The following is a 22,117-nucleotide window of genomic DNA, read 5'->3' as shown; positions in this document are numbered from 1 at the left end:
AGGGTTTACTCTCTGCTACAGTCCTCCTGGGACCAGGCTCTGTCCCCACTGCAGGAGTAGCTGGCTGACCCTGTAACCTCAGGGAGTAATTTGTGGGAGCGCCTGACCTCATGCTCTCTGCGGGGAGTTGTATGGATCCCCTTGCGTGTCTCTGTGTTCTTTGGGAAGAGAGAGATCCGGGGCACCCATCATCCTGTAGAGGCAGTACCCACGAGCCCTCTGAACCACCCTCTCAAACCAGTATGAGTTTCCAAGGCTGGACCATTAGAGCCAAAGGCACAGGGAAGGACCTTCCTCCAGAGAGGTCTGTGGGGGCAAAGGGAGAGAGCCCACTAGCAACTTTTTAAGGCTTCCTGTGGGGGCTGTGTTGGGGCTACACCAGAGCTCTCAGAAAACCCAGATATGTTCATTTTGTGTGTAGAATATTTATTCAAAGCTCCATTCTGTGCCCCAAGCCCCACTACAGACTTTACTGGTAAGCCCCGCTGTGATGGGTAGAGAGGAATCAGCAGCCAGCCCTTCTGAAAAGTACTACAACTGCCCCACGCCCTCTGATCTTCATTCTCCCAGATTAAGGGAACGTGATTCACAAACCTTACAGTAATGGGACATTGATTTTGCTCTGTGGTAGAAACAGACATTGGGAAATGGTAGCCTTCCCACCTCTGCTACTCGAACTCCCTGTCATTGTCCAGCCCTGCTTTCTAATGCCCAAGCAGCCCTTCTTCCCTAAGCCAAGCCCTGTTAGGAAACCTGAACCTAATCTCTATATCTGCTTTAGCATATATCTATATATGCTGTCTCCCCCATGCACCCCCTTCGTTCCTGGCTTGTCCTTGGCCAGGACAGCCAGAATTGATAAGGAAACAGGCCAAGAACTAGGTTTTTTTGCAGAAATGGCACCCAGCTCAGGGGTGCCCCAGCTAACAGGCCTTAGGATAGGGACTTTGGGGGTGTTATCAGGAGAGTAGTGGGTTGGGCAGTAACAAAACAAAGAGAAGATTTAAAAGAGTTTGTCCCCGACACAGCTGTCTACAAGGGTAGGCTCTCTTGTTTCCTGGGTGTTCAGACCACGCACAGGAAAGGTAAGGTGTATTACATTGACCTCTTGGGCATCAGTATCTCAATGAGTGCTTCAGATGGGTCCCTTGTCTCTCTGGAGGCTTTATCCCTGTGCTCTGTGAAAGGGCTGGTATGTCCCCATATTCATCCAAGGCACTGGCATGAAGCAATATCCCTCCCCAATACCACAACCAAGAGGTCTGGGAATGTGGCCAGTATCTGCTAGCCCATTAATTCAGACAACCTCGCATGCTCTAGTGACATCCTCGGGATCTCCTGTTCACAGTATAGGTCTCTGCTGTGTGCTAAGAAGTAGGCCTCCTCCCTCAGATTCCATGAGCACCATCAGGCTTGGTGTCACCCAGATAACCACGAGTGCCTTCAGACTGGACCACAGGATAGTCCACAGAGAACCCCTACCTCTTGGTTCTGAAGGAACCTGGGAACTAGAATTTTATATGACTATTGCAGCATCTGTCTGTGACTGTCCTGGTGTGTTCTCCCATGCCATAGACATCAGGTTTCAAACAGAAGGGCCTGATCTCAGAGCTGGGGCAGACTCAGGAAGGACAGCACTGGGGCTGGATGGGGACAGGGAGGCCATGAGAAAACCAAGATCCGGGGGCTGAGGAGATGATTCAGTTGGCAGGGTATGGGTTGTACAGGTATGAGGATCTGAGTTGGAGCCCCAACACCCATGTATATCTAAGGGCAGCAGCATATGCCTGTATCCCTAGGGCTGAGGAAGAAGGGACAGGAGGGTCCCTGGGGCTCCTGGGCAGTCAGTTTACTCGACTCAGGCAAGCCCCAGGCTCAGTGAGAAACCATGTCTCCGAAAATAAGGCAAAGAACAACTGAGAAAGATTCCTTATGTTGACCTCTGACCTCGGCACGCACACTTGCATTCTGTAACTCAGTAATATAAAGGTCAAGTCCCCACATCTCCCAGGAAATAATCACCTACAAAAGGGGGGAAGGGGTATCAATGAAGTGTTTCCTGTGTTCCAGGAAACCTAGCTTCTCAGCCCAGATCTTTCTGCTGTCTAAATCTGGGGATGTTATTCAATCTTCCCGGAGCCCAGACTCTTCACCCGTGAGGACAGTAGTAGCTGGCTGCCAGCTCTGATGGGGTTAATGTGGTCTGACTCTCATGTCACCTCTCCTAAATAAGAAGTAGGCAACAAGTACTGAGTAGGAAGTATCCACTTGTAAGGGGCTTCTGCTGAGGGTGGTACAAGTCCCCCAAATGTGTTCATCCCCATTGAAGAGGGGGCTACTTCTCCGGCTCTCTTTTGAGGATCACTCCACTCCTTTTGAGGAGCCCCTAGTGAAGGAATGTAAGAGCGACTCTTCCAGGCGTGCAAAAAAATGATTACACTGAGACCCCTTAAGTCTTGGGCTGTGGGTATTTCCCCACTTACTCCGAGGAGTGACTTCATGTCTGTGAGCACAGAAGCTAAGAATCCAGTGTCAGGGAGCTGGAAACTGAGCCCCCTCCACCCATCTGACCCTCCTGTTTCGACCCCCTTCTTCTAGAAACCTGAGCAATAATAGAATCAAGGAGGTCCGAGAGGGTGCCTTCGATGGAGCAGCAGGCGTGCAGGAGCTGATACTGACGGGGAACCAGCTGGAGACCATGCACGGGCGCATGTTCCGGGGCCTCAGTGGCCTCAAGACACTGTGAGTACCCAAGCTTAGGTCCTGGCTCAGGAGGCAGGGGGATGACAGATGGACCATGCACCATGCAAGCTATGGACAAGTATCATATAGGCACTGTCCTGCCCTACTGATCCCTTCCAATCTACAGCATTAGACTTTTCCACCTTTAGTGCAAAGAAGCTAACATGCTAAGCTCACCAGCATGCCCACACCTAGTCACACCCTACTCAAAACCATTCTAGTACACACATGTGCATATTCATTCCAAAACCATACAGAGGGGTGCACACAAACACTGATTTAACCATAACAAATACACCCAGAGACACATGCTGTGTCTCTGAACACATTTGAAGGCAAGCATCTATGTTCAAGCACATACACATACAGTGAATTCATATGTGGGACCTCTTTCTCCTGGAAGTACACGTGTACACACAACTACGTCATCTGCACAAGAGCACGTGGATAGCCATGGATTGTGTTTCTGGTCTGTCTTGATCATTCTTCTATTGCTGTAAAGAGATATTATGACCAAAGCAACTTACAAAAGAAAGTATTTAGCTGGGGCTTGCTTACAGTTTCAGAGGGTGAGTCCCTGACCATTATGGCTGGGTGTGTGGTGGCAAGCAGGCAGGCGTGGTGCTGGAACAGCAGCCGAGAGCTTAAATCTGATCCACATGTGTGAGGTAGAGAGAGCCAACTGGAATGATATCTCCAGTGACACATCTCCTCCAAGGCCACACCTCCTAATCCTTCCCAAACAGTTCCACCAGCTAGAGACCACATAGTCAAGTATATGAGCCTATAGGGGTCATTTCTATTATAACTACCACACAGTGTATAAAATATATTTGCATTTGTCCCAGAGAGGGTCCAGGCCCTGGTCAAAACCTGAGCAATGACTGGACCAACGAGAAGGCGGTTGTTTATCTTTTGAGAGGCAAGATCCATGACCCTCTCCCATGTTCTTCCAGGATGTTGAGGAGCAACCTGATCAGCTGCGTAAGCAATGACACCTTCACTGGCCTAAGCTCTGTGAGACTGCTGTCGCTCTACGACAATCGGATCACCACCATCACCCCTGGAGCCTTCACCACTCTTGTCTCCCTGTCCACCATGTGAGTCCCCCACCCCACCCCAGCACACTGCCACTCTCTCTGGACCCCTCTCTGCAGAATTCTCTGACATCCAGGCTTCCTACTGAGCGTGGCCAAGGTCACCTGCCCATCTGTCATTAAAATAGGCATTTGTCGGGTTCTCTGTATTTGCCGGATACCATCTAAGTACTAAGAATTACACACACACACCTCCTTCCTGGGGCTGGCTGCATGGTCAACTGTCCCCGTGACGAGAAAGGCCAGCACAAGCTTTGTGAAGAAGCAGTCGGGAAGACCAGTTTGTTTTCCCGATAGTGGTTATGGCCATGCGGAGGCCCCCCTGGTTTGTTGGAACATGGTAAATATGCAAAGCCTAGTACTGAGTATGCAGTCAGATGGTGTGAGACAGGGCTGGAGAGGAGGCCAGGGTCAGACTGCATGGCCACCGGGGCTGCTTTAATTTCAAAGCACACCAAGAACTCAGAAACTTTGCCATAGATTGACGGCGTGAAGGGCGGCGCGTTTTAAAAGGTGACCCTGAGGACATCGGTGATTGTCAGAGGCAGAGATGGAGCCCAGCTTTCTGGACCTATGAAGAGAAAGTTGAAAGGGACTTCCTGGCATTAGGAAGCGACAGCATAGGGTGGTGATTGTGATTCCCAGGCTGGGTTTCCCAGGTCCGGACACTAGCATCCTCTCACCAGCTGCAGCTCGGGCCTGGCTCTGTATCTGTGTGCCAGTTCTCCCTGACAACTGCTGAGAGTACCACCCCTGCTGATGGTGGGTGTGAACTGCACAGTCAGGTCTGTGGACCAGAGAGTCCCCAGCCTTTGGTTACTTTACAGTTGCTGCTACCTCGTGCCTCGGGTGTCCCCAGCAAGTGCTTACCTGTCCCATTTGCTTTACCCCAAAGCGACAAAGCAAAGTAGCAGCCACAGCTGCTTTCTCACCCATTGTTCTTGTCCCCACTGGGAACAGAAGTGGAATTCAGGAGTGGCCTGAGACAACAGTCTAGTCTCTCCCAGCAGTGTGGCCCTCTGCACTGCCACCCAGCCCTACCGACCTCACACTTCCCACCGCCCCACACCATCTGTCCATCTCGCTACTGCACGGACAGGGACAATGTACCTGTGGTGCACGGGTGGCCTTCTGGATATGCAGAGACCAGCGGAGGTGACAGCCTCCTTCGGTGGGCGGCTGCTCACAGCTGTAGAACTGGCCTTGGTGCCGACAACACAGAAAGAAAGTGAAAGACTCAAGCCAGCCCCACAAACTGCAGGCATTTCCGATGGGAAAAGAGAGTGTGGACCCTGCTGCAGAGTTCTCCTCGGAGGACTTACCAGCTCTGCCCGAGTGAGGCTACGTAGACAGAGGAGGCCAAGGCTGGACGTCATAATGCACCCATCAGCATGAGCTGTGGTTGCACCCCCTGTAGTTTAGAGGAAAATTCTGCATCCCCTCCAACCCCTACCGGGAAGACTCATCACCTCCTAGAGGGATCAAGCTAGGGCTGCAGGAGTAGACCCTAGGCTTTGGGCTAGGGTCAGGGTGGATGATGACCACTTAGAGGTTCTTTCTCTCCCCCACCCCCACCCCCCGCAGAAACCTCCTGTCTAACCCCTTCAACTGCAACTGTCATATGGCCTGGCTCGGCCGGTGGCTGAGGAAGCGCCGCATTGTGAGCGGGAACCCCCGATGTCAGAAACCCTTCTTCCTCAAAGAGATTCCTATCCAAGATGTGGCCATCCAGGACTTTACCTGTGACGGTAAGTGGGAGCAAATCAGGAAGGTTTCTGACTCTACTCCGCCCTCCTGGAACACAGGCTCGGAGCAACTCTGTTCCACAGGCCTCTGAGAGTCTCCGGCTAGCCCAGGCTAGCCCAGATGGCCCGTTCTTCAGACTAAGAAATGATGTTTCTTTCTGAAGCTACTTTATTTCCCACAGTTGCATATCTGTACTGACCTCATTAAAACAAGATGTCTGTTCATTCAGGACACTGTATGAATGTCACCGTACTTGATACACTTACCTGCCATGTCCACCGTGAGTTTGGGGCTACTTAGATGGTGCTACTCTATACACAAATGGGTGTGCCAGATTTCCTGTCTATGTTACAGTGAAAGTCGCAGTATGGGAAACAGACTTCAAGAGATATGAACCCACAAATCTGAGGCTTTGGGTCTCAGGACCCCAGAAGGCATACTTGATTGCCCAAAGTCAAGCCTGACTAGTTCTTTACTTGGTGGATTTTTAGATTACCTTAGGTCAGGTGTATTTGTTTGCAGACGAATTGAGGCATGTTATACTGAGGCTGGTGACATGCTCGTCACCCTATAGAGATGATATATAGTAGTCGGCAGAGAGGAAAAGGTAGGAGGAGGAAGGAGAAAGGCCAGCCTCTGCCTCTGTCTGGCTGCTCCTTTAGGGCCATGGCTTTTTCCTAATATGACAGACAGGACCCCCCTTTCCCATATGTGGCTGTGAGTCTGGGTTAGCAGCTTGACTGGTCTTCATTTCCTTTGGAGTGCATTAAACAGCAGTGTTCTTCCATGTTCCCAGACATGCATCCTTGCCTCGGGCAGGGGAAGAAACCAGTAGCTACCTTTAGTCCTGGCTTGCGCTCACTGCTGGTGCTAGGCAGAGCTGGCCTTTGCTGGAGACTGTCTGGCCCGTTCAGCTAGCTTTTCCTGGCTGCTCTCCTGGTAGGGCTTATCTTCTGGGATGCTCACCCTCTCTGGGTCCTCCACAGGCAATGAGGAGAGCAGCTGCCAACTGAGTCCACGCTGCCCCGAGCAGTGTACGTGTGTGGAGACGGTGGTGCGATGTAGCAACAAGGGTCTCCGTGCCCTCCCCAAAGGCATGCCAAAGGATGTGACGGAACTGTAAGTACCACCCCCAGCTCTTGCAGTCTCCCCAACAGGAGCTTTCCCGCTGTACCCCGGCATCTCAGGACATGCCTGGCTTCCCTGGAACCCAGCAGAGCTTTTCCCAGACAGTGGTCGAGAGCTTTGATTGGTGTTAGCAGGCTGGGGTGATATTAAAGGAAAAGAAGGGGGCCCACTACAAGCCATCTCTATCTGGTAAGAGAGGCAGGCCTGACTCTACTCTCCCTATAGATATCCCAAAGTACAAGAGGACCGCCACATTTCTTGCACTGCCCGAAAACCCCTGTGCTGGATCCTGCCTTTCTAGATTCTACGAAGCCTCTGTGTGACCCTCGAGATAGCATTTTGGTGCATTGGAGAACTTGCATGCTTTCACAGTCTGATTCCATTCCTCCTCTGAGCAACCCTGTCAAGCAGGTGGTTTTAAGTCGCACGGGTTCCTAGAACATCTTCCCTGCCCAGGCTCCCCACAGTTGCTCCCCAGAAGCTCCAAGTTAAATGAGACAGATGCCACATTCTCTTTGGATGCAGCACCCTCCCTGTCTGGCTCAGCCATAGATAGGCCTAGCTTTCCATCAGCTATGGGTCCCCGCCACCTTGTGCAGAAGAACCTCCCCGGCTCGCACCACCTGCCTGTGCTCTGTCCCGCTGCCCCCTTCATATGTCAGGCTCAATGCCAACATGGAGAGATGACCCTTAGCGAAACAAGGTGAGCCCAACAGTCATGAGGGTCATGGTCTCTCTCTCTCTATCTGGGAGAAAATAGACATGTGTTCTGCCATCCCTGAAGCTCAGATGACTTCATGAAAGGTGTGAGATGAGGATGTGAAAGAGAGGTGTGATTGGTACCAGGTTCTGCCTCCCTTCTCTGTGGTATCCAGATACCTCCAGTAACAGCTCGGGGAAGGTGGAGCGGAGTCCAGAACGGGTGCGGTCCTCAGTCCGCCTCTCCCTCCAGGGTATCAGACACCACTACCCACCAGGCGAGACGCAGGAAGCAGAGTCCAGCACCAGCAGGACCCTGGTCTGCTTGGGAGACAAGTGGGGGGCACAGGGAGGAGGAAAAAAGCCTTCTCTGTGAATCTTAGTGCTACAGCTCAGGCCTTCTCCTCTTCTCTGACCTTCAATGAAGTAGCTCTCTAAGCTCATTTTAGCTTGTTCATTTTTCTTTATTGGAGGTGTCTTTGAATGCACACACTCAGTTAGGGATGAACCAAAGCCTGTATTTTTGGGGAGGGAGGCGCGTGAGAACATCGAGGGAGGGAGAAGGTCATTGGCTGAAGCCTAAGGCTACTGAGACGCCTCATTTGCATATGGGAGAATTCCAGGTACTAGGTTATGTGACTGGCTGACTGACTGTCACCACCTTGTTGGAGGACTCCCCGCCTGCCTACTCGCTTCAAGGCGGGCATAGAAACAAGGAGGGGGTTAGTTCTACTCCAGCCTATCTTAGGATGACTCTGATCTCAGTTTTTGAGATTTCCAGGATTTGGGCATGCTCAGCCTTGCCTGTTCCATGCCAGTGTCTCTGGTGGCATGATCCAAGTATCCTACGACACTGAAGGGCCAGGGAAGAGCAGGTCCCTAACGGGGCAGAAGGAGCGGAATAGGCAGGAGCAGCTACACAAGCGGAGACCCTGTTACAGGAACTGGAAGAACCAGAAGAGGGACTGAGAGTCAGGGTGTGTCACACAACCACTCACACCGACACTGTCACACGTGTGTGTCAGAGCTCCCTCCCAGACCCTGGGCCACTTTCTCTGCTGGAGCCACCTGGGCATGAATTCTCAGACATAAGTAACAGAATGTGATGTGACCTAGATTCCCCCTGAGGAATCCCCATCGTGTCCCCGGCCATTTCTCCAGGCTGGGCTGTGAGTGCGTCAGCCTCTTAGAATGCAAGCAGGTCTTAGGTGAGACTGTCACTTCTGGCATTCCTGAGTCTCAGAGAGGTTGTCATGGGGACTGGCAGCCCCGGGGAAGGAAAGGAGGCCTGACAGTCACTAAAAGTTCCTGTCAGCATGGGTTTGGACTGAAGCGGAGGCCCTGAAAGTCAGTGGGAGCATGTGGTGATCTGTTTCCAGGCGTAGAAGCTGCAGAAACTTTATGGAGCGAGCTCCTTCCCGGGCAAATGGGTGCCACGAGCAACATGTCAAAATGCAGAAATGCCATGAGGACAGCTCACGAGTGCTTTTCTCTAAGGTTCAGGACACAGAGACTGAAATAGCAAAAATAATTGGGCTCCGTGCCTTCAGAGAACGTCTGATTCTCTGCAGTGGAAGAGATGATGTCCCTCCCAGCCAAGCCTGGCTTTTGGTGCACTCCAGGGAGCTCAGTTCTGGCACTGAACCTCAGTGGAGGACAGGGAAGGAGGGGAAAGGAGTGTTCAAGAACGTGAGAGCCAGGAGGCCGGTTACACTGTGCTCTGGGGCCCCAACTTGGGAGGTTTTTTGTATGCTTTTTTTCAGAACTCTAAGAACACGAGCTTGTCGGAGATACTGTTAATGTTTGACGGGACACACTGGAAACTAAACATAGGCCATTTTGAAATATCTATTTCTTATCCTACCTAAAAATAATTCTCTTATCCACCACATATTTCAGTAAGAAATGTGTTGCGGAGACAAGCCGGAGACTGAAGTACCCCGGGTGATGCTGTGTCGGTGGCTGTTTCAGTTAGTTTGTTTGTTCTTGCTAATCTTTTAAAGTCTGGCTTCGTGGTGACTCTGGTTTCTGTTCTGCATCCCCTGTGTTGTGAGAGTTTTGGGGGTGAAGTTGAAGGAGAAGGGCCAGCTTCATACCCACTTGTGGTTGGACCAGGAAGGAGCATTTCAAAGGTCCCTTTCAATACTGGCGGACTTTTATCATTCATCACACACCACAGGCAGTGGGATGTTCTGAAAGAATAGCTGCCATCCGGAACCTGCATTCCTGTCCATAGACTTGCTCTTCTCTCCTAATACACACTATTCCATCTTGGACTTTGAGTAGTTCCATCCTCCAGATGGACTACATCACCCACTGGCCACCTAGGACAGCCCAGTGGATTATGCCAGCCTTCCACGTGGTGATACAGTCCTTTCTCCAATAGATAAAACTCCACCTCACTGACCTGACCTCGCCTTTCTGTTTCCCATCAGGACATTCTTCCGTGAGAAGGGTCGAGCAGAGTTCAGATTTCAAAACTGTTAATACTCCTGTGAAAGCTCCAACTCTATTGCTGTCTGGTCAAGGCCGCTGTCTGAGGAAACTCTGCCAGTCTTTCTTTTAAGCAGCAACAGTGTTTCCTGAGGGGGTTCCACAGCAGCTAGTTCAAGGAGCAAGGCAGCAGGATTTCACTGAGCCCTGGGTGCACACTGTTCAGTTTGTTACACAATTGCTAACAAATGAGCTCTGGGGGTCCAGCACTGATACTGTTGATAGCTTTTACTGCCTCAGGCGAGGGCTGTTCTCAAGTGTGGCTTGCTTTGTTACTTTCTGTGCAAATGTACACATAAGGGAAGACCCAGTTACTTAGGCCCAATGCTCTGCCTTAAATGTCCCACACCAATGTCCTCTGTTGGTTTCATGCTACCAGGGCAAATATGAGCTGAGTACAAAAGGGAGAATGTTGGCCTGTTGCTTTAAGATTCTATTTTATAGGATGGATGAGTGGATAGATGGATGAATGGATGGATGGATGGATGGATGGATGGATGGATAGATGGATGGATGAGTGGATAGATGGATGAATGGATGGATGGATGGATGGATGGATGAATGGGTGGGTGGATGAATAGATAGATAGACAGACAGACAGATAGATATAGATATAGATGTAGATGTGGAGGTTGGGCGCATGTGTGTGCGGGTACCCACAGAGATTGTGAGAAGACAAGGATGTCAGATGCCCTGGAGCTGAAATGACAGAAGCTCAGAGCCGCTCAGCATGTGTGCTGGGAACCAACCCTGGGTCCTCTGCATATGAAGGATGTCCTCATAACCACTGAGCCATCTCTCCTGCACTAAAACCAAACAGAAACACTCTGAATAGGGGGGGGGAAAGACTATATATATAGTCTTCGTTAAGATTTCTACTGCTGCAATGAAACGCCATGACCGAAAAGCAAGTTGGGGGGAAAGGGGTTTATTTGGCTCACACTTCCACATCACTGTTCATCGCTGAAAGAAGTTGGGACAGGAACCTGGTGACACAAGCTGACACAAAGGCAATGGATGGGTGCTGTTTACTGGCTTGCTTCTCATGACTTGTCCAGCCTGCTTTCTTATAGAACCCAGGACCACAGCCCAGGGATGGCCCCACCCACAGTGGGCTACAGCCCCTCCTGCCTGTCACACCTCTACCCCATGTCAGTCACTAACTAAGAAAATGCCTTACAGACTTGCCTACCACCGAATCTTATGGTGACATTTTCTTAGTTGGGGGGTTCCCTCCTGTCAAGGTGACATAACAGTATACCCTGATACAGGGAGAGCCAGAGGGTACCCCAAGGGGCTCTACTCCATACTGGGAAAGCCTAGCAGGAGGTGAGGACTGAGCGAGAACAGGATTCTCCTTTGCTCGTTCACGCGCTCACTTGGGAGATGCTGCCATGGACTTGGAGTAAGACATTTAGGGTCACAGTCTTATCCCTGCCCATGGAGACTTAGAACAGAGAGGAGAACTCGGTGTGAAAAGCGACCGGTGGCCAAGTCACATATCCTAGGAACATTCCAGAATCAAGCCTATGCCCGGAGAAGACCCTCATGGGAGAAAGGTTCTCTGTTCGAGCACCTGGATCCCTAGGGAACGGGTATCCTGAAAGAGAAGGTGCGTGTGCAGAGAGCAGAAAGGGTCATGTGTAGGCTGAGGGCCAGAGAAAGATGGGCTCTCCACATGTGGGGACATGCAGGAGCTAAACATGCATTGTAATCAGCATGGTGTGATGCCACTCTCTTCACAGAAAAACATGCTAGAACATATACACATATGTTCAATATATATCTTTGTGGGTATAATATGCATATATATATATATTCATATATATGTATTTGAATATATTTCCAAAGATTGTTCAACAGTAGTTAGTATACTGGGACACTACTCTAAAATCTATCCATAGGAATCCTCATAATTCTTCATGGTAATGATTCTCATAAGCTCCAGTTTACAGCTGTGTAAATACAAGCTCAGAGAGGAGAAGTGCCTTGCCTGAGGTTGCACAGCTATTAGATAGCCAGAGCGGCAGCTGAGGTACCCCCAGTTCACCCAGGCCTCTGGTGGAAATCCTGGCCTGGAGCAGGGTCTCCTAGAAGGTAGCTGCCCTCTCCACCCCATTCAGTGGGTCCTGGAAGTCTCTGTGAGAACCCGTCTGCTCTGCCGAGCTTGACAAGAGCAGAAAGCAGAGTGTGCTGTGCAAAGAGGTCAGTGTGGATTTTCATGCAAAGCAGGTGAGTTCTCAGGAGCGAGGGCTGAAAGAGAACATTTCAATTCAGGTCAAGGCAAAGGTTGACCTGCTGGGAAAACCGCAGCAGTTCTGAGGCCGGGGGACAGAAGGCAGGCTTCTGAATGGTCCCTCCGGAGCCCACTACAGCTCTCCAACTTTGGAGAGTGTTCATCAAGGGCTTCCCACAAAGACAGCATCCCTACCATCCTTTGCCGCTGCATCTGCATTTCTGAAGCGGAGCTTTTTGATGCTGTGTCTTCCAAGTCATGATGCCAGGGCACGGGGACACCCTGTACAGAAAGCAGTTCCCACTCTGCCGTGCCGGGTGCAGCTCCCTTGGGGCGGTTCCAGGATTCTTACTGCCCAGGTGACTCTTTCCTGAGTCTAGCTGTTGCCAGGCAGTGTGTGCTAACATGACTCCACAGGCTCACGCAGAAGATGCCACCGGGGATTGAAACACAATGTAATGCCCGAGTCTTAGAGACTTGGGATGTCACCTGGGGGTGAGGGACCTGAAATGTGGGAGGCAGGCTGGAGCTAAGGGCTTGAGGACTGAGGTCACGGAAGGAAACTAGTCAAGGAGGCAGAGGCAGGACCAGTACAGACAAAGACCTGGCCACCCTCTCTCTGGTCGTTCAGGGAAGAGCGAGGTCAGTGTAGTTGCAACTTGAGGTCATCAAAAGGTCAGATATGAGACCCAGAGAGGGATGTGAGGCCCTTGTAGTTTTCTGTCTGGACTTGGCTAGGTTGGGATACCAGTTATCATGGTGAAATACTTGGTGTAGATGTTTCTGTGAATGTATTGTATAGGTACTGTTAGTAGTCAGGGGACATTGCAAGCAATGGAGATTTTGGCAGCAGATAGGAACCAAAAGCAGGCGGTTCACTTTGCAAAGTGAGACCGGAAGACTTTCAGATGAGCAAGCACTGGACCACTCAGTTTCTTCTCTACTAAACACAGAGACTGACGCAAAGGCAACATCCTGAGTCCATCATGGAGACTGTCTGAGGAACTCTGTGGCTCCTCTCCTTTCTCTGGGTTAAACAGCTCAGTTTGCCCTGGGTTACCACGGTTAGCATAGGTGACTCCCCCTTCTGTGAAATGCAGCAGAGCCCCCTGCTTTGACCAGTGTTATCGAGGGTTTTCGAGATTCACCTGCATACACAGGGGTCGTGTGAATAGGTGGCAATCGGGAGACTCTAGGGTGGGATGAGGCTCAGGAGAGCAGATTGCCTTCCTGCATTCTCCACCACGGTCTCTTACACCTTCCCTCCAAAAACCCAGCTTTGGATCTCTTCATGAGCATGCCCCTTCTTTCCTGGCTACCTACCTCATTCACCAGCATAGACAGTCATGCTAGCACATAGCAGCTGCTAAATAAATACTTATGCATACATGAATGGATGGATGGATGGATGGATGGATGGATGGATGAATGAATGCCCAATTCCTTGGCCTGAGGCTGCAACTTAAGTCTGTGCACAGCTGAATTTTAGCCCCTGAATGAAGATTCCTGAAGGTAGAAATGGGATTTGGGGTGTGTGTGTGTGTGTGTGTGTGTGTACACATACATCCCAACACCTAGTACAGGGCTGGCACATAGCAGACTCATAAGAAAGGACCAAATAAGGACACTACCCAGTATGCCATGGCAGCTTGACGCTTTCCAAGTCCTGCCCAGAGTCTGTGCCATGACTTTACCTCAGGCTGGCCACAGGAAGAGAATTGCTAGGTCTCAGGTAAAGATGATATACATTCTGACTTGTCCGCCATTACCAGGGTTGCCCATGCCTGTCCTAACCCGTTTCTGCCTAAGTTGGTCACCTCGTGGTAGGTTTTGGATAACCCATCCATGTGATTACAACTAGTACCTCACTTTAGGTCTTAGCAGATCAGAAATGCAGAGTTTCCAGTCCTACCCCAGACCCTCCGGATCAGAACCAGCTTCAAGTGGCCCCAGGCTGTTTGCGCATCTGTTAAAGCTTTTGAGGGGCTCGAGATAGCAGAACAGAGACCTCACAGAAGTAAAGGCTGGCACCAGGCAGACAAGTGCCCTGACAGAACACTGTAAGTGCTGTGTGAAAGGAAAGTCACCCCAGGAAATGACCTTGACAGTGACCTCAACATAGCTTCACTTGCATTCTGAGCAGTGGGAAGCCTAGGGGGAAGGACTCATGGGAGTTGGAGTGAGTAAACCAAGCTGAGGGCGCAGGCAAGGTACCGTCTTTGTAAATCACGACTACACGGTTACATAGAGGCCGCTTTCCTCTGTGGAGCTTGAGTCCGCAGACTCTGCCTCACCCTAGCCGAGCAAGTCCCTGCAGGAGCCTGGGTTTGAGGGCAGGAATCCAAGACCTCCTGTCTGTCAGGAACTCACATTCTGTGGCTTGGCCCCTACTGTCATGTGTCCCCTGTAACACACACATGCCTCCCCCTCTTTTCTTATTTCCAAATAAGGCATTAGAAATCCTTGGTGTTGAATTGCAGGGTTTTTTGTTTTTTTTTTTAACGTTTTGCCATATATTAATAATGTACAGTAATGGCTTTCATTTCATTATGACCTTTTCATGCATAGTATAGTCTGATCATATCCACCCCCCCTTAGCCTTTCTTGTCCCCCTCCCACACCACTCTCTTCTTTCCCCCTTTCTGACTAACACCACACCACCTTTTATCTCTGGTATTCATGGCCCAGTGAGTTTTGTTAGGCTTGTTTACAATGCGCGCTTCCCTGGCCAGTGGAGGTGTGGCATGTACTGGCCAGAGCTGAGCAAGACCGTTCCCCTCAGTAGCCCGTATGGCACCGTGTGGAACAGCGAAGGCTAGCCAACAGGGAGGGAGGGAGTTTCCAGCATAGCTCCTGCTCCCCTTCTCTGTGTCCTGCAAACAGGATATGTAGCATCCTCAGAAACAGGGACTTACTATTCAATTCCGATAGGCAGTAACAGCGGTGACATTTGTGCGTAGTGTCTAAGGGGCCTCGGGGACCTCCCTGCAAAACAGTTCTTACAGCAGGATCTCACACAGGGCACTGGGATTCTTCATCCATAACCAGTGGCTTCTGGGAACAGCTGTATCCACCCCTACACTGTACCTCCAGTTAAGATTTCATATTTAATATCATGTTTAATTGGCTTACAGGTATCAGATTTCCCTATGGCTTTTTTTGTCAGTGTGGACTGAAAAGCCTATATTTTCCTTCCCTCATCCCCCTGCCTCCCATCCCCATTTAAACCCTTACACACACACACACACACACACACACACACACACACACACACAGTGCTGCACATGGTCTATTACTCTCTCTTACCTTAGAGAAGCTTTCCCTTCCTCTCCCATTTTTATCCTCTCTAGGTTTCTAAGCTCCACCCACATTCTTTCCCACATATATAAAAATTAGAAGCCTGGGTCTACATGCGGGAGAGAACATGCCACCGCTTGTCTTTCTGAGCCTAGGCTTCCCGCACCCAGTCTGATGCGTCCAGCTCCGTCCAGTTCCCTGCATATTTCATAATTTCATTTTACGGCTGAACAAAGTTCAGTGCGTGTTCACACCACATGTTCATCGGTTGATGCACATCCAGGCGGAACCCACTTCTTAGCTGTTGTGAAGGGGGCGGTGATGAATCTGGAGGAACACGTCTCCATGCTAAGATGGGGAGTCTTCTGGGCACACACCAGGGAGAGCCATGGCTGGGTCTGACGGAAGTTCTGGTTTTAATTTTTAAAGAGAGCCCTAGACAGGTGTCTGTAGTGGTTACACCACTTACATTCCCACTGACAGTGAGCACGTACCCTGGATAGTTTTTGTTGCTTTCTTCCTTAATATCCATGCTGACTGAGGTGAGATGGAATTTCAAAGTTTAATTTACGTATCCCTGATGGCTGGGGGTGTTGAACACATTTTAAAATATTTACCAGCCATTCATATTTCTTCTCTTGAGAATTCTCCGTTAAGTTCCTTGGCCTAATTTCTCACTGAGTTTTTATATAGTTAGTTTTGTTTAGTGTTTTGTTGTTCTTGTTAGTTCTTTGGATGTTTCAGATATTAATCAGCTGCCAGATGTATCCATAGCAAAGAGTTTCCTCCCATTCTGTAGGCTGTCTGCTCTGTGAACTAACTGGTTTTGTGGGGTGTCTTGTTTTGTTTGCATGCAGAGGTTTTTAATTCCAGGAGACTGCATTTGTCAATAGTTAGCCTTACTTTCTGAGTGGCTGGAGCCAGATATGTGAAGAAGATGCTTAGCTGTGCCTGGGGCTTTATCCCCTAACAGCTTCAGTTTCAGGTCTTACACTAAAGTCTTCATCCTCGGAGTTAATCTTTGTGCTGGCTTAGAAGGAGCCAGCTGAATTCCTCCTAATAGCAGCCAGTTTTTCTAACACCGTTGTTAGGGAGGTTATCTTTGCTTCAGTGTGTGGTAGTTAGTTGGTTGATTGGCTGGTTGGTTGGTTTGATTGGCTGGTTGGTTGGGTTGGCTTGGTTTGTAACTTTATAGTGAACTTCTCAGTTCTCTGCTATTATTCTGAGTCTGTTTTCCAGCCAATACCTGTTTTTATTACTATTACTCTGCAGTATAACTTGAAATCAGGAATGGCAACTACACTAGTCGTTTTGCTCAGGGTTGCTATGGTTATCTGGGTCCTTTATGCTTCCCTATGAGTTTTAATTGAGTTTTTTTTTTTTCTGTAAAGAATGATATTGGTATTTTATTGGCCATTGAATCCATAGATCACTTCTGATAGGTCAGGTATTTTAACAAGAGAAAGTCTTCTGATCCATGAGCATGGGAGAGCCTATCTTCTGGTATCTTCATAAATTTCCTTCTTCTGTGCTTCAAGGGTTTCATTCTACATGTCTTTTGCTTCTCTTGTTAGATTTGTTCTATATTTTGAGATTATTTTCCTGGTTTCTTTCAGGTATTGTTTATTTACATCATTCATATATAGGAAGGCTGCTGACTTGGGTGTGTATAATTTTGTGTACTGGTACTTTACTGAAAGTGTTTATTGGCTCTTGAAATTTTCTGGTAGAGACTTTAGGTCTCTAATGTATTAAATCATAGAATGTGCAAATATAGAAATCTGACTTCTTCCTTTTCCCTTTGTGTCCTTTTTATTTCCTTCTCTTCTGTTGCTCTGGGTAAATTTCAAGCATTGTATTCAACAGGAGCTTGTGGACACCTTTGTCTTATTCCTGATTTCGGTGGAAGTACCTTTTCTCCAGTTAGCATCATTATGACTTTTCCTTCATAGAAGACACCTTTTGCTATGGCTCCTCCATCTCTAACTTCTTAGGGGCTTTATAATGAAAAGGTGTTAGGTTTGCACAAAAGCTTTTATCATATCCATTGATCTTTCTCTCCTTGAGTACATTGTGTGATATATTACACTTATTAATTCCCGTATGGTGAATGATCTCCAATTCCCTAGAATGAAGACAACTTCCTTATTGTAAGTATTATTTTGGTATGTCCTTTAATTCAGCTATATTATTGAGTTTTTCAGTATCTAATTTCATCAGAGAGCCTGGTCTACAATTTTCTGTTTTGCTGTATCTTTCCTTGGCTTGGGTATCAGGACATTGCTGGTCTTGTGTGTAGATGTGCATATACACACATGTGAAGGTCAGAGGACGGCTAGGAGTGGATTCTTTCCTTCTACCCCTTCTACCTAATGTGCATTCTGGGCATCCAACCCAGGTATCAGGTTCAAAAGAAAATACTTTACCCACTGAGCCATCGCACCAGCCCCAATTTGGCTTAGTCTTGTTTTTCTAGGCCCTGGGGGACATTATTCATTCATTCATTCATTTGAGGTCATTTTAATTTTTAATGTAGGTATTTAGAACTGTGAACCTTCCTCTTAGGATTGCTTCCATTACAACCTAAGGGTTACGTATGACCAGTGTGTTTATTCAATTCTGAGATTTTTTTTTCTCTTCTTGATATCTTCATTATTCTATAGTATGTTGTTTAATATCCATGAGTTTGTGAATTTTTTATAATTTTTGTTTTTCTTGATGTCTAACTATTCCACCGTGGTCAGACAGAACACGAGAAGTTATTTCCATTGTCCTGTATTTCCTGAGTCTTGCTTTATGTCCCAATACATGATCAATTTTAGAGGAAACCCTATGGACTACTAAGAATATGTGTTCTGAAATGTTTGGGTGGAGCATTTCATAGATGTCTGTTAAATCTACTTGATTGGCAATGTCATTTAATTCTGCTGTTTCTTTGTGTGTTCGTTTTTGGTCTGAATGAACTCTTTTTGTTGTTGTTGTTGTTGTTGTTTGTTTTGTTTTGTTTTTGGTGGAAGTGGGGCACTGAAGTCATTTGCCTTTGCTGTGTTGGGACTCATCTATGACTTTATATCTAGAATACAGATGGCCTACATTTTAAAATTAAAAAAAAAAAACAAAAAAAAAAAAACCCAGTGATCTAACTCTTGATATACAAAAACGTAAGAAACACAGAAAACCAAAGCAACCCATCCCCTCCCTAAACTACCAGTCCATCCCAGAGAAGTGGCCCCTGGTGAGAGTGACTTAGACAAAGTACCAGACAAAGAGTTCAAAAATCATAAGCTTAGGTCCATTCAGAGAAATGAAAGAGAGCATGAATACACCCCTGGATGAGCCCGGGAGAACACAAGCTGCTGTTCAGTCAGTTCGTTCTGAAGATGATAAAGGACGGATAGAGGAGGGACCTGAAGGAACAAAATGGGAAGAAGAGATTGGGGAGCTGGATAAAGGTCGATTTAAAGAAAAGAGAAAAGTGAAGATATTTTGTCTGATATTGCAGAACAGCCCCATCTTTCAGGGAGCTGAGCACAAAGGCCCTGCAAATCAGAACAGATTATGCCTTTTGTGGGGAGAGGGAAAAGGATAGGGGTGAGCAGATCGCAGGATGAAGCCAAGGCAGCCTGCTCAAATGGCGCTGGAGATGAAATAAAGGTAGGCTTGACAAAAAAGGAGAGACACCTGCACCAAAATAGAGGTTCCTGACTGGGCCAATGATTGCCAAACTCTGTCTAGACTCTCCCGGTCCCTAGATCTCGCCTCCTGGACTTCTGCGCTACGGGTGTCCCCGTTCTCCCTGCTCAGTCAGACGACGGGCACCGCCCTGGTCAGTGCTTTCCAGTGCAGTCTCAGGAGCTGGTCCCAACTCTATAATTTCCCCCAGGGCACCAATATGACTGCTGACTCAGGCCCTGTGCAGCGCTCATCAAAATCCTGTGTGCTGCTAGGAGTCATGGTGGATGTTCTCATGAATACTTGGGCTCCCACCAGATTTTCTGCTACCTGAATGTCCTGCAGATCTGACGCAGGGTTTCTCTTCCTACGCCACAGTGTCCTCCTCGTCAGGTTTCAGAGCATGGTCTCATACCGATTGCTGGCCCGGTGTTTCTCAGGTGTGGCTCATTGAGGGTTTGGGGGCTGTCAAACCCTCACAGCAGCACACACCTCTTTAAAGTGGCATTCATTGCCCGTCTCCTCCATGAGCTGCCAGTGCCAAGCACTCAGAACCAAGGGAAGAAGGTTTCCCCACAGCGTTCCCTGAAAATGCCTCTGCTGTGAGTGTGTGTGTGTGTGTGTGTCCTTCTCCCTGTTAAGTGCTCCTTTTCTTCCTGCTGTTTTTTAGCTTACCCAGTTAATTCCCTGGAGGCTCTCACAGACTGTCCCTCGGCATCACCTGTCATCTTGTGTCTCCCTCAGTCCCTTACGAAATTGAGTTCATAAGACAAATCATGGCTCAGTTTCCCAACCATCCTCCAGGGGCTGGGTCAAAGCTGTGTCGAATTGTTGGGGAGACCTGGTTTCAAATTCTAGGTCAACCACTTGCATTCTGTGTAACCCCGAGCAGGCGGTCCCTCACCCGTGTCACCGCTACTCGGATATGATATGTCAGCATTGAATGAGTGCGTCATTTATTAATATATTAAACAACTTTGCACTGGATGCATACCTACTTTGTATCAACAGCATCAAGAGGCCCTACTAAGATACAGTGGTGGGTAATTTCCTCAAGAACCTTGCCGTCATAAAATGCTACCTAGTAGAGAAAAATATCACCAATTTCATGATCATTCAATAGACAATGATGACAAATGTGTTGGTGGGGACAGATATAAAAAGGAACAGGGTGAGACCTCGCAAAGACCGACCAGTATAGTATCCTTCCCAGTGCCATAACTCTAACTCTCTTTCAGGTACCTGGAAGGAAACCATCTAACAGCAGTGCCCAAAGAGTTGTCCACCTTCCGACAGCTGACACTTATGTAAGGAGCCTGGCACTAGCCAGGCATTTGTTTCTGCTTCCTGGGGGTGGTACAGGACAGGAAGAGACTACCCACAGTGCTTCAGCAGATGTAGCAGTTCTCAGGGAGAGGCAGCTAGCTGGAGAGAAACATAGATCAGGGAGGATTTACCCTGTGCATAGAAATAACCAAGGCATATCATCGTGAGCTGTGAACTACCTTTTTATTGGCTTGGAGGGAGCCTCTGGCCTCTTCAGGCTCCAAGCTGAATTCCTGAGCCTTCTGAAACTTCAGTTGCTTGCAAGCTGTGGCCACACTTAGCTCTACCAGGAGCACAAACAAGCCAGTTTTTCTAGAAAATGTCTCAAGTGATGGTTTAAACCAAGGGCCTTCCGTAATAAGCGCTACAAGCTTCAAGCTTTCCAAGAACCCAGATAACTCTTGACTGCGAAGCAAAAAATATGAGGCAAAGCCCATGAGCTTTGTCCCTCAGCAGTCTCCTGACTTCTTGCTTTAGTGGGACCCAGAAGGGTAAAATTATTCCCTGGACAGGTGATAATGAAAGGTGTCATGTCTGCCTGAGGGGGACAAAGGAGCCAGTCCACAAGGCTCTTTTCCAATTAAAGCCAGAGACCCACTAATGGAAAGTCCCAGAAAGCCACTATTTGGTCCCCCTTCTTGTTCTATAACCAACATCTCTATGAACATTTCTCAAACTCAGATTTATGGACGTCCGAGGCCAGATATCTACCGGTGAGAGGAGTTGTTGTAATTATTACGAGACACCCAGCAGTGACCTTGGCCTCTGTTAGATGCCATTAGCGACAGCCAAAAACTGTCTGTAGACGACATTACCAAATGTCTCGGCAGAATGAGAATGCCTGGTGGAGACCCACAGCTCTGCTGTGGGGAATGGCCCAGGGAGGAGCTGTTCATGCCTTCCAATCCTGGTGCCACACCTAGGTATAACATTTACACCAAAATACACAGGCTGGGAACACTGTCTTCAGCTTGGAATGCAGACTGGGTTCCAGGACAGCAGGGTCACACAGAGAAACCCTGACTTGAAACAGCAAAACTAACGATGATGATGATGATGAAGGGAAGAAACATACTAGAACAAAGAGAATTTTTTTTTCTCGTGTATGCTTTGTTAGAATAGAATGTATGGCTAGGCATCTAATTGGATGATTTAATCACTGGATGAGCAGATAAATGGATGGGTGGGTGGACACCAACGTGAATAGAAAAAGTTAACATTTGGATCAACATATGTGTAGGATGATGGATGGGAGGGGGATAAATGCGTGGATAAATATGAGAATGGGTGGGCACACAGATAGGTATATGGAGGTGAGCGGGCATGTGTGGGTAGGTGGATGAATGGGTGTGTGTGGTAACGAATGGGTTGGTTGTTAGACGGCACACTCGTGTGATAGTTGGCTGTGGGCTGCTAACAGTAGCAAATGGCTTTTCTGTTTTACTTTATCTAGTGACCTGAGCAACAACAGCATCAGTGTGCTGACCAATCACACCTTCAGCAACATGTCCCACCTCTCCACACTGTGAGTATGCAGGCATTTCATCGGTAACTTTCGCGGGCATAGCTGTCTAGTCTGGAGCCCCAGTCCTAGGTACCTTGTTCCAGCGGTCCTCATGGCTTTGGCTGTCCCACTGAAAGGCAGACCTTAGTCATCAGGAGATGCCAAATGGAGAGGTAG

The 22,117-nt window shown here is 48.5% G+C and overlaps 1 protein-coding gene across 1 annotated transcript in view; it reads left to right on the top strand.

Moving 5' to 3' along the window:
- Positions 1-22,117, top strand: part of SLIT3 (slit guidance ligand 3) — a 570,747-nt gene that overhangs the window by 496,759 nt on the left and 51,871 nt on the right. The window contains exons 17-22 of the mRNA XM_080908093.1: positions 2,599-2,742; positions 3,699-3,842; positions 5,424-5,587; positions 6,572-6,704; positions 20,349-20,417; positions 21,890-21,961. Coding sequence (XP_080764219.1) covers positions 2,599-2,742; positions 3,699-3,842; positions 5,424-5,587; positions 6,572-6,704; positions 20,349-20,417; positions 21,890-21,961 — 726 coding nt within the window. The remainder of the gene's footprint in view (positions 1-2,598; positions 2,743-3,698; positions 3,843-5,423; positions 5,588-6,571; positions 6,705-20,348; positions 20,418-21,889; positions 21,962-22,117) is intronic.

Source organism: Micromys minutus (assembly GCF_963924665.1).
Source record: "Micromys minutus genome assembly, chromosome: 31".
In the NCBI taxonomy this organism is placed as follows: Eukaryota; Metazoa; Chordata; class Mammalia; order Rodentia; family Muridae; genus Micromys; species Micromys minutus.
The sequence above is the reverse complement of the archived record's forward strand: the minus strand, read 5'-3'. Positions and strand labels throughout refer to the sequence as shown.